General features: G+C 44.7%; 5 protein-coding genes across 5 annotated transcripts; 3 read left to right on the plus strand and 2 right to left on the minus strand.

The window, feature by feature from the left end:
- Nucleotides 1-520: 520 nt before the first annotated feature.
- Nucleotides 521-3,264, plus strand: JR316_0004403 (Poly(A) polymerase pla1; the record flags this gene model as incomplete). The annotated part of the gene is made up of 13 exons (XM_047890169.1): nucleotides 521-543; nucleotides 600-728; nucleotides 977-1,235; nucleotides 1,286-1,451; nucleotides 1,503-1,592; nucleotides 1,645-1,783; nucleotides 1,846-1,918; nucleotides 1,974-2,094; nucleotides 2,144-2,282; nucleotides 2,334-2,596; nucleotides 2,664-2,787; nucleotides 2,842-2,911; nucleotides 2,968-3,264. 13 exons carry the CDS (start codon nucleotides 521-523, stop codon nucleotides 3,262-3,264), a joined length of 1,893 nt encoding a protein of 630 aa, XP_047749930.1.
- Nucleotides 3,265-4,949: 1,685 nt separating this feature from the next.
- On the minus strand, nucleotides 4,950-5,972 carry JR316_0004404 (RNA-binding motif protein, X-linked 2; the record flags this gene model as incomplete). The annotated part of the gene is made up of 4 exons (XM_047890170.1): nucleotides 4,950-5,404; nucleotides 5,455-5,711; nucleotides 5,762-5,917; nucleotides 5,968-5,972. 4 exons carry the CDS (start codon nucleotides 5,970-5,972, stop codon nucleotides 4,950-4,952), a joined length of 873 nt encoding a protein of 290 aa, XP_047749931.1.
- Nucleotides 5,973-6,070: 98 nt separating this feature from the next.
- Nucleotides 6,071-8,232, plus strand: JR316_0004405 (Eukaryotic translation initiation factor 3 subunit D; the record flags this gene model as incomplete). The annotated part of the gene is made up of 6 exons (XM_047890171.1): nucleotides 6,071-6,583; nucleotides 6,637-6,752; nucleotides 6,805-6,937; nucleotides 6,991-7,712; nucleotides 7,886-8,078; nucleotides 8,146-8,232. The coding sequence occupies 6 exons, from the start codon at nucleotides 6,071-6,073 to the stop codon at nucleotides 8,230-8,232; spliced, it is 1,764 nt and encodes a 587-aa protein (XP_047749932.1).
- Nucleotides 8,233-8,321: 89 nt separating this feature from the next.
- JR316_0004406 (Rhomboid-like protein 20) lies at nucleotides 8,322-9,644 on the minus strand (the record flags this gene model as incomplete). The annotated part of the gene is made up of 6 exons (XM_047890172.1): nucleotides 8,322-8,897; nucleotides 8,959-9,177; nucleotides 9,224-9,346; nucleotides 9,405-9,434; nucleotides 9,488-9,561; nucleotides 9,614-9,644. The coding sequence occupies 6 exons, from the start codon at nucleotides 9,642-9,644 to the stop codon at nucleotides 8,322-8,324; spliced, it is 1,053 nt and encodes a 350-aa protein (XP_047749933.1).
- Nucleotides 9,645-11,137: 1,493 nt separating this feature from the next.
- JR316_0004407 (uncharacterized protein) lies at nucleotides 11,138-12,894 on the plus strand (the record flags this gene model as incomplete). The annotated part of the gene is made up of 5 exons (XM_047890173.1): nucleotides 11,138-11,207; nucleotides 11,416-11,487; nucleotides 11,551-12,063; nucleotides 12,156-12,397; nucleotides 12,781-12,894. The coding sequence occupies 5 exons, from the start codon at nucleotides 11,138-11,140 to the stop codon at nucleotides 12,892-12,894; spliced, it is 1,011 nt and encodes a 336-aa protein (XP_047749934.1).
- Between the last annotated feature and the right edge of the window lie 464 nt (nucleotides 12,895-13,358).

Genomic DNA, 13,358 nt, shown 5'->3' on the forward strand with positions numbered 1-13,358 from the left:
TTGTCGTTAACTTTACTTATCAAATAGACTTCGCCCAGATAGATTTTAATACCCACTGAACGGACAATTTTGTTTACTACATCACGGCCTGTCCTGCTGTAATTACTTGCTCCCCGACTACAGGTTACAACAGTAGCACTACTTTGTACCAAATTTATCTGTACAGGTTTCTGTATAGAATATATTCTGCCTGAATTTCAACACATAATTCACAGAAAAAGGTTTACTGCGCTGGTCTTTGAAACCCATTAAAAGTTTGAAGAATTGCTGGATCGTGGCAGCAAATTTGTGATAATAAAAGTGATCACGTGTCTAGGATGGCACTGTACATTCTGGCTGACGAGTGGATTTTGGACGAAGACCTTTTGGGTTCTCACATTGACCGACTCAGCGACAGTGGCAATTTCAGAAACATTGCCCTTGTCTTTTTCTAAGTCTCTATATCTCTATTTTATTCTAAGGCTCCATCCACCTCAGATTGGAATCGCCCTTGTACTCGACTTGGTTCCAAGTTTCAAGTATGCAAAACTCAAATAATAATAGGTATGCACTCATCCGGCCTCGACTTTTCACTCGAGAAACCCACCCGAATCATCCAGTTATTTGGGTGTGACGCCACCCATCTCAGTGTTGGAATCGAATGCGAGGGAGAAAGAGGTCACGGTGACTTTGATGGAGGAACTCAGAAGACAGAATACATTTGAGTCGGAGGAGGAAGCGAAGACAAGGTAAGCTCTATCAGCCCATTAAGGATATTCTCGGGAGGAAATGGGGTGCATCGGGACTGCTTCACTCTTTGTGATGTTCTTTTCAAGGCTTTGCGCTGTTCATTGGGGTACAGATGACTTCAGATTCGTACGAGGATATGCATTCATTTCCTTTACTTGCCTCAGCCAACATGGGACGAGGATGTTTGGCTATACACTCTGATATATCGGACGGATACGCTGACAGATTTCTTGGTTAATTGTATCAGGGAAATCGTTCTTGGCCGAGTCGCTGCTTTGGTGAAGAAGTTCGTCAAAAAAGTATCTATGGATCGAGGTTTATCAGAAAGTGCTGCCAATGCAGCTGGAGGCAAGATTTTTACTTTCGGATCTTATCGACTAGGTGTACATGCACCAGGTTCTGATATTGATACCCTTTGTGTGGTTCCAAAACATGTATCCCGGGAGGATTTCTTTGACGTTTTTGAGCCAATGTTGAAAGAGATGGAAGGTGCCACTGATGTTTCGGTAAGTTATGCACGTATCATCTCATTACAGAAGGATACATCTTTTTCTAGGGAGTACCTGAAGCTTTCGTGCCAATTATCAAGGCTGAAATATCTGGAATCCCTCTCGATTTTCTCATGGCTCGCCTTGCATTATCATCAGTGCCGGACAACTTGTCGTTAAAAGATGACAATCTATTACGAAGTTTAGATGAAAGATGTGTCAGAAGTTTAAATGGTGCGTTGTTCTAGTTAGTGTGACGCTAGTCAAATTAATGCATTGCAATAGGCTCTCGAGTAATTGACGAAATTCTACGACTGGTTCCAAATGTTCAAGTTTTCCGCGATGCTTTGCGGTGCATTAAGTTATGGGCGCAGCGTATGTTCTCTTCACTCATCCCATCTCTGAATATGTGATTGACACAGCCTAGGGAGAGCCATCTATTCTAACGTTAATGGGTTTCTTGGCGGTGTGGCATGGGCGCTGCTAGTCGCTAGAATATGTCAACTATATCCAAATGCTATTGCCGGTGCTATTGTCAGCCGTTTCTTCATAATAATGTACCAGTGGTGAGTGATACCCTCTTTTGCATTGCTTCTTTCCCCCTTTTTGATTGGGTCCTATCCTTAAGGTCATGGCCACAGCCAGTACTCCTAAAACAGATAGAAGAAGGCCCTCTACAAGTCCGAGTATGGAACCCAAAAGTAATCTTTCACTAAAATGCTATGTATCCATGAGCTCAAAACTCTTTTATGCTAGTTATATCCCGCCGACCGAGCACATCGAATGCCAATTATCACACCGGCATACCCTGCAATGTGCTCTACCCACAACGTTACGCAGTCGACTCAAATGATCATCACGGAGGAATTCAAGAGGGGTGGGGCAAACTAATTGTCATCTACATCACATGGCTAATTACAAAATAGGTGCTGAAATTGTGGATCGGGTCATCGTTGGTACTGCTGAATGGTCAGAACTATTTGCAAAGCACGATTTCTTCCATAAATATCGATACTACCTGCAAGTCATTGCATCAACAGCTAACCAAGATCTACAAACTAAATGGTATGTTTCGCTTTGTTTGTTCCGCTTGCTCAAGCCCAATTCTTTATACAGGGCAGGCACCGTCGAATCGCGGCTTCGTCAGCTGGTCATGAAACTGGAATATGTTGACTCATTGATTCTTGCTCACCCTTTCATTAAAGGCTTTGACCAAGTGTCATATTGCTTATCAGACGATGAGATTCGTGCTGTAGCTCAAGGTGAAATATCCGACGTCGTGGCCAGCAGAAAAAAAGAAGATATAGAAGGCAAGGAAGGTGCAAGTCCTGTATATTCAACGACTTTCTATATTGGCCTTGCCATTGAACCTAAGCCAGGTAATTTAGTGTTTTTTTTTTTGCTTGCGACCGACAGATGTATGTTGATATTTTTTAATCCAACAAGCTGGGGCAGTTGGCCCTCGAAAACTTGATATATCATATCCTACAATGGAATTCACCAAATTGGTAAAAATGTGGGACAAATTTGATGAATCTACAATGGGGATTATTGTGCGACACATCCGGAGGTCTGTTTCCTCTCACTCCTAATTGACAACGCAGTTGATTTCCTTTTTATATAGTTCGGGCTTGCCTGACAATGTCTTCGATCCAGGAGAACGCCCTGCTAAGACCGTACAAAAACGAGTAAAGGTGGGTTGACAGGTAATACCATCTATTGATTTCGAATTGAACCTTTGAAACACAAGGGAGCCGGAAAGTCCAGTAATACCTCGCCAGACATGCCAAACAAACGCCAACGGTTGGTTATTGCGTTTTTTGACGTGAAGCTCAGACTCATCGAGATGCCATGCTTACCTTCTTTCCTTAGCTCTTCTCAATCAACATCAGACCTACCCCTCAAACTCACCGAAAACGGTTCTACCGGAAATACTCCCAGTTTGCCTCCTGTTGCTGAAACCCTGACTCCAAAGGATTCTAAAGCCCCTCAATTGCCCTTTGGGGAGAATGTGGCTGTTGCAACAGGAGCGGTTACAGCTCAATAGTGAAGACAAAAACCCCGCAAGACATGTACCCTCTTTTCTCCTTTCAAAGGAGTCTGTGCGCCTCCGCAAACTATGGACATTGCCTTGACCAAGCTCTCCCGTCTTCTTTACCACGGTACTTGGTTTATTTATCTCTTCGTTTTTAACAGGGATCTTCGCCACACTGGAGCTTGGTACTTCCAACTCTTCATGGAGCTTGTGTCATCTGTTCAAGGTGATGATTGGTCTTCCTCACTCTCCCAATTTTTGTGATATCTTTTTTGGGTTCGTACAATAACTTCTACCATATTACTCCTTGTATTTTCTCTTCTCGTATACACCGAGAAAAATAAACTGTATATTATCATAGAGTATATTACAACCAATTATGCTCCCAACAGCGGTATGCGCGCGTTTTCAACATCGTCGGTTGTTTTCTACAAATATCCCATAAATCTTTTGAGGTCCCTGTGGAAGGACTTCACCTCGTTCCGGGGGACTATTAAAGTGGGCTTGTGTATTCTGTCACTCAGTATTCACGGAATTTCAAGGCATTGCGAAATACTAGCGAACGTTTAAATCTTATGTCAAGATCTAGGCGACTCCGAGTAATTAACGCCTAAATCTATTCAGGCTCTCGGGTCGATGACTCGAATACTATTTGTTAAGCATTATCCTTCCGAAGTATGGGTCGATCATTGAACAATTTTCCGAATTGGAACAAAATGGCTGGTTTTCGTATGAAGGTTTGCTATAAATGTCAATTTGTAGGCTACCCTATAAAAACCGGACTACCAATGAATATGTAAATGGGGGGAGGGCAATCAGTTACTCAAGGTTCATTCGGGGTTGAAGTCGGGGATGTTCTGTGGCTTGGGCTGGGTAGCGGTTTCATCAAGGAGTACAACCGCCAGACAGCCGCCATCCTTCTAGACGGGGGTGATAGGAGGGGCACTATGGACACCTTTCGCTGAAAAACGTTCCGAACCCTTAACAATGAACATGCTGAGGGAAAAACGTTATCGGTCTGGACTCTTATGTCTTGACTCAAACACTTCAGACCCGACACCTAAATATATATAACCATTGATGAAGAATTAGAGAAGATTTTTTAATACAGTAAACTTTGGCAAACGTCCCACTTGATTACGACCGTGATTTAAGAACGAGGGTCAGCGGGTTTCCGCTATATGCCATTTGCTTAAAGTTAGTTTAATAGTAATAATAGATTGCAACGTAGGCACATGTATATGGCGCATGAAACAATCAACGTCGTTTTGGTCGGTCGAAGATATAATGGAATTGATGACAACACGTCATAAGCTTGTTTAAGGTTCAATTGTACAGAGTGTAGACACGGCCTTATTTCCAATGCATGATAGAGGACCACGACCTGAAGCTTGAAGCGTCACTAATAGACCATCTGGGTCACACGTATACGCGAGGAATGTAGGTATTAGTTATCATAGTCTGAGGTTCTCCCAACAAAATGGACGCAAAGGAAGAGATATTGACTACACCAGGTAAATCAGTATGTCGATTAATTATATCTGCCACTTCGATCCCACATTCCACAGTCCTCCGGATTATACCGCGCAAATTTGAATCTTTCAGTGTTGCTGAGAAAAGGGCCTTAATTGAATCCCTATTTTTGCTAGCAAACAAAGAATCCTCACAGGTCATTGAGGGTATTGTCGAACATTCATTCATTCTCTCGGACTTCTACGTGAATGATGGTCGTATGAACGGCTTTCTTCGTCCAAATGTTTCGAACGTCTGGGAGGGTAGCTTTCGTCTCCATGAGGACTATGGCGTGAACGTCCTCGCATTGGAGATCGGCTCCTCCTTTCTCTGCTCGGTGAGTGCCGTCTACTACTTCGGTCTTGTTCTTCAGATGCAGATGGCGGACGTCCTAGACTGTTTAGCAAGTCCTCCACGCCCTTCAAGGCAGACGACTTCGCTTTTTTAGCCCTTTTCCTTTCTTTTCTTGCACGTCTTTCCTCGGGTGTCTCGTCCTTGTGTTTCCCTTTCGATTTAGACTTCTTGTCCTTTTTGAGAGCTTTTTTCTCCCGTCTTTGGGCAATCAAATAATCTCTCATGGGATCCTCTGGATCTATTGATGCCCCTGTCATTGCTGAAGAATCTGATTCTTCCCCTGCATCTAATTGATTTTCAGACGAGTGCGAAGCAGGTATACATGATTGTTCATACCTTCAATTAACTGAGGTCGTGCGTTCAGGCTTTGGTCCTCTGGATCCACAAATTCTCCATCCTCATTCTTTATCTTGGGTTGCTTGTAGTTCTTAACGTGGTCCACTCGAAGGGTTCTATCAAGAACTTTGGCCCCGTTGAGATTGTCAACGGCAAGTATAGTTGACCTCTGATCTTCGTACATAAGAAAGGCAAACCCTTTGCGGGCCCCCGTGTCCTTGTCTCGAGGCATATTCACGTCAAGAACTTCACCAAATCTGCAATAAATGAGTAGAGGGTTGATTCGATATGTACAAAATATACATACTGGGAAAATATTGTGATGACATCGCCTTCGGTAAGGTCATAATTGAGACCGCCAACGAAGATATAGGCAGAATCTTTGTACTCATCGTGCCATGACGCGCCGCTAAGCCCTAGATCTAGTTCAGCCTGGTTAATTTTGTTTATTTCTTTGACGACGCTGGGTTAACTGGATCAGTATTCGGTGCAGCGACATTGTAGAGAACGTACTTCATGATTGGGATGTGAATGAGCTAATGAAAGGCGTATTTTCCCACGGCTACTTGAATGCCTTGTGAAGCACAAAATTTTTGGAAGTCTGCTAGTGGACACAATGTCTTCATTTTCATTGCCGCCTATTCATGACAATCCTGACGGTGGATGGGGCCCTTCCACTTCCAACTTCCCAGACCAGTTCAAGTTCAAGGATATTCCTTATGCTCCTTACTCGAAGAGCGACAAGCTTGGTCGCTTTGCCGATTGGAATGATCTATCGTCCGATAATCGTCAAAACGTAGCTGGCTTGCCAGCCACCCAAAATGTTCGTGGAGGAGGTCCTGGTGGTCGTCGTGGCGACAGGAATCAGGCCTTTGGTAGCGGTACAGCCAGTGCTTTTGCTTACTTCCACGTCGAGGATGAATCGTCATTTTCGCTTGTCGACAACAAGGCTGCACCCGCTCGTCGTGGTACTGGATTCAGCCGTGGGCGTGGAGGAGTGCGTGGTACCGCCAACTATAGTAATGTCAGAGGTAGTGGTAGAGGTGGACGAGGTGGAGCCGCTTTCCGTGGTGGTGCCAATCAACGCAATGCCCCGAACCAAAGACGAGGCTGGAGAGATTGGGAAAAGGTATATTCATTTCTCTCTTCTTCATAACTTTATCTCACAAGTAACTGGTCAAGAACAACCGCGCTAGAGAATCTTCAGTCGTTATATCTCCTCAATGGAATATGCTGGAGGAGGTTGAATTCCATCGTCTAGCGAAGTTGAGACTTGAAATCGACGAACCCGAAGAATTGTAAGCACATCGTCATCCTTCGACCAATGCTTAAGCTGATATTGGTTTACAGGGATTCCTATGGACGTCTCTTCGCATACGATAAATCTTACGACCGCGTGACTACAAAAACCGAGAAACCACTCCAATTGGTGGATCGTATCAAATACAACACTACTACTTCTGATGATCCCGTCATCCAACAAGTGAGTATTAATAAAATTATTTTTCCAATATCATTATCTGATTTCCCTTGCAGCTTGCTAGCTCTGGAATTGCTAAAGTGTATACCACCGATGCTATTCTCAGTGTGTTGATGTGCGCACCCAGATCCGTGTATCCATGGGACATTGTTATAGTTCGCGAGGGAGATAGCTTGTTCCTGGACAAGCGTGATGGTGGTCCATTTGACACAGTCACTGTAAATGAAAATGCTGCAGATCCTCCCCAGGATCCTACCCCACCCAACCCCAACAATCCCACCGAAAAGGCCGCTATCCCTGAAACGGCGTCCATCAATTCTGCTACTTCGTTATCTCTAGAAGCTACCTATATTAACCAAAATTTCGGATTCCAATCTGTAATCGAAACGGCCCCTCCGCCTCCTGTGGATTTCGCTAACCCGAACCCCTTCTATGGTCCGGAAGAAACTGAGCCCCTTGCCTCTTGCGGATACCGATACAGGCTCTTCGACCTTGGAATCACCGAAGACGAAGATATCAAAATCTGTGTTCGCACGGAGGTTGATGCGTACATCCCCGGCCAAGGAAATCCTCGCGAAGGCCAGGGATTAGTCACCATTCGGGCTCTCAATGAATTCGATCCTCGAGCCCAAGGCGCAGGTGGCGCCCCGGACTGGCGCTCAAAGTTGGATTCCCAACGTGGTGCTGTTGTTGCAACCGAGATGAAGAATAACAGTTGTAAACTTGCTAAATGGACAGTTCAGAGTGTCCTGGCAGGAGCTGAGCTCATGAAAATTGGGTATGTCAATATTCATTTATTTCATTCATTCGCCGTCACTACTCTTCCCGGAAATTCTGGCCTTTGATGATTCCCACGTATTTTGATGACTCGCCGCCAACTCTCGTTTCAAACATCAAATCCCCAGATGTAGCTGTATTTTACTAACTTATTCTCTTTTTTTTGTAATCTAGATACATTTCGCGAGCGAACCCCCGTGACAACACTCGACATGTCATCCTGAGCACTGCCTCCATGCGGCCAACTGATTTCGCAGCGCAGCTGAATGTTTCCTTGGCCAATGGATGGGGTATAGTCCGAACGGTCACCGATATGTGCATGAAAATGCCTGAAGGGAAATACGTATTGGTGAAGGACCCTAACAAGGTTTGTTCCTCGACACTTGTTCCCTATTGCTGTGAATGCTGATCATTGAAATGGCACTTTTTGATAGCCCGTAATCCGTTTGTACGCTGTACCCATGTCAACTTTCACTGGTGATGATGAGGAAGTAGCTGAAGTGGCTTCGGAAGAAGAGTAGCTCTGATGCACTTCAGGGAAATACTGCAACATCGTATTCCTTTTGACATGTATTTGTGTATTCGTCAATTTTCTGACGCTAGCAACGTTTCAATCGCAGCTTCTACATTTGGGCTGAATAAAGTAGATAGTTAGCCGAAGTACTTCGATCAAAATATGCCTGACAGGAAAGTACCTTCGCTGGAGCACACCAATCACCACCTCTCGCTCTATTGTAGGAAACATGCCCACCGCTGTAGATATCTCTGCATCTGTTGGGATACGTAGGCCCACTCTAGCACTTCCGGTTCTTTCAACCAAGTCCCCCACCCATTCAGTGAGTCCCTCTGAGGGCAATCCTTGGTTTGTGGTAGTTGTTGTCGGGAGAGGTATCCTCGGCGTGGTTGACCTTCGACGTCTAGCGGTCGTAATTACTTCTTCATTCAGCCGGATACCTTGACGATTCTGTGACCCATCACCTCGAGACCCGTCTGGAAGAGCGCGATTGGATCTTCTAGGAGGGTGAAGTGAACCGATAACGGGAGACAAATATCTCCTGGAAAACTGTACCACTGATGGAGGTAGGCGGTAGGTATTGAAGCCTGCTAAATCTGAACGGTATAATTGACCGGTCAACAGTCCAATGATCGCTACCACAGCTGAACTTGGTAGTCGGCTTATTGCCATCTAGCAGACGTGTTTCATAATAAGATGCCAGTTGACTTGAGACAGTGATGCACAGAAATACCTGAAGGGCTAAAAGATAGCTGAAACTTTTATTGGTGAATGTCCATCCAAAAACTTTAAACATGTAGCTCGGGGGAACGATTCGGGAGTATTGGTACAAGATGCAAAAAATAAGAGCAGACGGTCCTGTCGCAAACTTGTTGATGCCCACTCGATTGAAGAGCATGAGAGTCACAAATTCCAATAGTGTTGCTAGCAACAAAGACATGAACACGAACGACTGCCAAATCTTTAGTACTTGATCATAAGAGTCAATGGCTACCCACTGCATATTTGACACTCCCGAACTGACGCTCGATATGTATCCCGACATTATAAAGGAGTAGAACCGCCAAGAGGAGGTCGCTTGAATTCGAGAAAGCCAAGTGGTGGATAAACAAGCGCCAATACTAAAATGTCTGAATAAAACTCGCTGCGGTTCTCGAGCGAGGATGGGATCGCTCTTACCTGGTGATAGGTTGATATATGTGGCACAAACTAGACATGTATAAGAGGAGCTCATAGAGATCTAGGCTATCAGTCTGACTTACTTGGAGATGAAGATAGTGCTTCAAATCGAATATTCCAAAACATACAGATGAGGTGGCAGAGAAAATGATGAGACCTTTTAGCATCATTTAAGCATGGGTTATCAAACGAAAACTCATGGAAAGAACCTTTGGTCACGGATGCATTCTCAAAAGACATTGTTTGAGTTTTGAGGACGAATAATGAGGTTACCTCCTACGGGCGTGAGAGTGCTGGTGTGTGCTGACTACAAACGAGGCCCCTAACGTCCGGTAAGTAGAAGTTTGAGAGTAATTGAACTAGTTTGCAAATTTATAGCTGGTTTAGGAGGATGATAGAAAGGACATGTATGAAGTGTTGGAGTCGCAAGAGAACAAGAGACAACGAAGATTTGTCGCTGAGTCCTTTTGATAAGTGAGGGGTTGCGTTGAGCAAGAGTTACTGTCGGCAGTTGGACCTTGGTCGCGATCACGTGTCCAGCCTTAACTCCCTTTTTTGGATCTCCTCAAGGCTCAAGATCACGCAGAACCACCAGACAACCATTCCTGCCTTGTACAAGCTCTAATTAGCGCTCTTTGCGCTATGCTTAAGATTACTAGCTTTCTAATTACTTGATGATATGTCAAAGCACCGATGATGATTATCTGGATGGAAATTGAGCCAATCTTTTGTAGTTCCTAAGCTCTCTGTGCTTGCTCCCTGCCAGTTGTCCCGGGGTTCCTCTTCGACATGACGCCTGATGTTTAGTTTTTTAAAAAATTCACAGTGTTAGCAAAGTATTATTTCTGTCACATTCCCGACCACACCCATTGTGCTCGATGGCTTTTCAGTATCCCATACCATGGTCCTGATGTAGCTCTGGTGCAGTTAAGACATCGTGTGAGGAGGCCACGGGTTTATGTTCAAGAGAGTAATGCATAACATGTCCCAGCTACCACGTTCGGGAACATATCAAATTCGCTCTGTCATTTGACAGCAAAAAAGTATGAGCCAAAGACACGGCGCATGGCCACCTGGCTAAGTCGTCCTTGACGTTGTGTGGGTATTCAACGTTCCTCTAGTGGTTCCTGGAACCTTGTGTTAGCTATATGTGCGCCATTGAACTAGAAAAGCCTTGCTTGATCAATTTTACTGGCGTTCGACGTAACAAATGCAGAAAAATGGAATAATTTGGAATTGGAGCAAATATGTCCCTGATATGAAGCAAAATTGGAGATGAGGGATTTCGTGAGCGCGCAGCTTATTCAACACGCGAGCATTACACTGGCAGATGGGAAAGGTTGTAACATTACTTTACATGAAGCAATGAAGAGCGAGTTCAACAACATATTGATCCGGATCCAGTAATGCCCAATCAAGTACAAATAGTGGAACTTTTCCAGCTCCGCCGTGAATAGAATACAAGCCGGACGGCCCGATCCGAACATTCTCCACGCCCCAACATCATATCATCGTGCTTTACACGCCCACCACCCTTCCCTGACGCGCCAAAGTTTTCCCGCGTTTCTTAAAAGCCCAATCTTACACTCTGGCCAGATCCCAAGTGTCGAACTCGTTGGTTTGTCCTTCGGACATCTGACCATCAAACCTTGTGGCGACGGTGACCTATCCCGAACCATCCGGCTTCTTTGTAGAACCAACTTATCAGTCATCCCAAAGAAATCAAAATCAAGATGAGCCTCACTACTCAATCTGTTCCCAACTTTGAGGAAGCCGCAGCAGTTGCTTCAGAGTTTATAACTAGTAAGTTTCAATATCGCAGGTGCTTTATTCTGAGACACTCCTTTCGGGGTTGTACACTTTGTGGATCTTTGTGTACAAACTGCTTGATGGATTAATCCATCAGCAGGTTTCTTGACCATTGTGCCCGACAACGGCTCAAAAAGTTACCTCATCAAAGCGATCATATCATCTGTGTCCTTATTGGGCATTAATTTCTATTTCGATCCAGGTTTGGATAATCTTCCACAAGAAGTCCAACATCTTCTGCATGAAATTAAGCTCAAAGAACAACGCTGCCAAGGTTTCAGACTTTTCCAAATATTCAAATTAGAGAATTTACTAATTCATTTATCCTCTTTACTAGAATTACTGCAAGATATTTCCAAAGACCAATCTAAATATATTAAGGCAGCGCTGAAGCAAAGCTCGGCACCTTCGACCCCAACGGCTAATTCAACTAGTAAAAGTCGTACTGCATCCCCCATAACATCAATGCCGACAAATTCGCATTCAAAGGCTCATTTGCCTGCCCGCATTACCTCTGCTTATGCTGAAATAGATGTGCTTACCAATGAAAAGGTGGAAATCGCACAACGAATCATGAATCTTTTGACGCGCACCCGAGCCCGACTTGACTCTGACCTGGCGAAAGTGCGCACGCTTCAAGGAGAACCCGCAGTGGATATCCGTTCTTCCTATGTCACCGCGACAAACCAACTCCGGTCTGCGTCTCCTTATGGCGTCAAACGACAAGATGTTTCCATTGGTCTTAGCCCCGTCATCCAAATTGGAGACAACTTGCGTAACGCAGTGAACGCGGCACAACCTGACAACGTCATATCTATATCATCTGCTTCAGGTCCCTCGTACACGAAGAGTGAGTACATTTTTGGTGAACCATTATGCATTCCGGTGCATCAGGTTCAGTTAAAAAATCACGCTAACTTTCATCTCGTCTGCTATTTCAAGAACGCCGTCTAAATACTAATACATCCATCAAATTGCCCAGTCCCGCCCCTGTTACAATACCACAACATTCATCGTCGACGTCGAGGTCTCGGCATTCGCGGCAGGCTCAAGCAGCACGAGTCCAGCAGCAGGAAGAAGAAGATCCCGATGCAGATGCGGAGGGAGAAGAGGACCTCGAAGGAGACGCCGATGAAGAAGATTTGACATTATACTGTTTCTGCCACAAGCAAAGTTACGGCGATGTGAGTTAACAAATCAGGGCGTTGTTGCCAATGCGCCTGTCCATCTTCGTGGCACACGCAACATATGTTAATCGTACAATTTTCAGATGATTGGATGTGACAATCCGGACTGTCCGTACCAATGGGTGAGTGATATTTTCAACTGTCTAATCTTGATTTCTTTGGAGTCTTTCCTTGCATTTGGACGGTGTATTTCTTCGTTCAGTTTTCCATTGTGACTGTCAGAAAAATTACCTCCAATTGCCATGAGTCACGATCACGGCTATCGAGGAATAGGTGAAGCTACATTAACCTGTAGACGTCCAGGGAATACGTGTATCCGCTTTCATGTTCCCTTTCTCTTTCTCTGATTCAGAACGGAAGCTAATCTTCATAACACCCAGTTCCATATTACCTGTGTCGGCGTCAAGACTCCACTTCCCGACAAGTGGTATTGTCCAGAGTGCCTTAAGAATAAGGGCATGGGCACAGAAAAGCGCAAAGGTCGGAAGAAATAGATAACTTTCTTAACAATCCCCCGAGCATATCTCGACAAGGACGCTTCTCACATTCCGTAGCTTTCCATGCTATCATGACATACGACCCCCTTTTCTGATCTCTATACACGCAGCTTCATGTAATCTGCCAAACCTTAATTTTCCAAGTTGTTTGTGAATTGGTTATACCAATGTACAAACTACGCTCTTGAGTTGGTACCTATTTATAGGCCAAATTGCACGAACTGCTATTATCAAAGGAATCCAGGATGCACGACGTACGGAGACGGTTCCGTTGCTACCACACGCCGATTTGGACTCTCCGAACTTATCATTGTAGTGCCGAATCAGGAGAGATTTCTATTTCCCGATTGCGAGCGCTCCAGTAAAGAATACAGTCTGAGAATGGGTACTGATTTCGGTGAGTGCACTCCAACGGATAGCCCGAGATAATGTTTTTATTTGTGCGGCTTGCATCGCCCTCG

The sequence above is a fragment of the Psilocybe cubensis genome, chromosome 4 (assembly GCF_017499595.1).
Source record: "Psilocybe cubensis strain MGC-MH-2018 chromosome 4, whole genome shotgun sequence".
Taxonomy (NCBI): domain Eukaryota; kingdom Fungi; phylum Basidiomycota; class Agaricomycetes; order Agaricales; family Agrocybaceae; genus Psilocybe; species Psilocybe cubensis.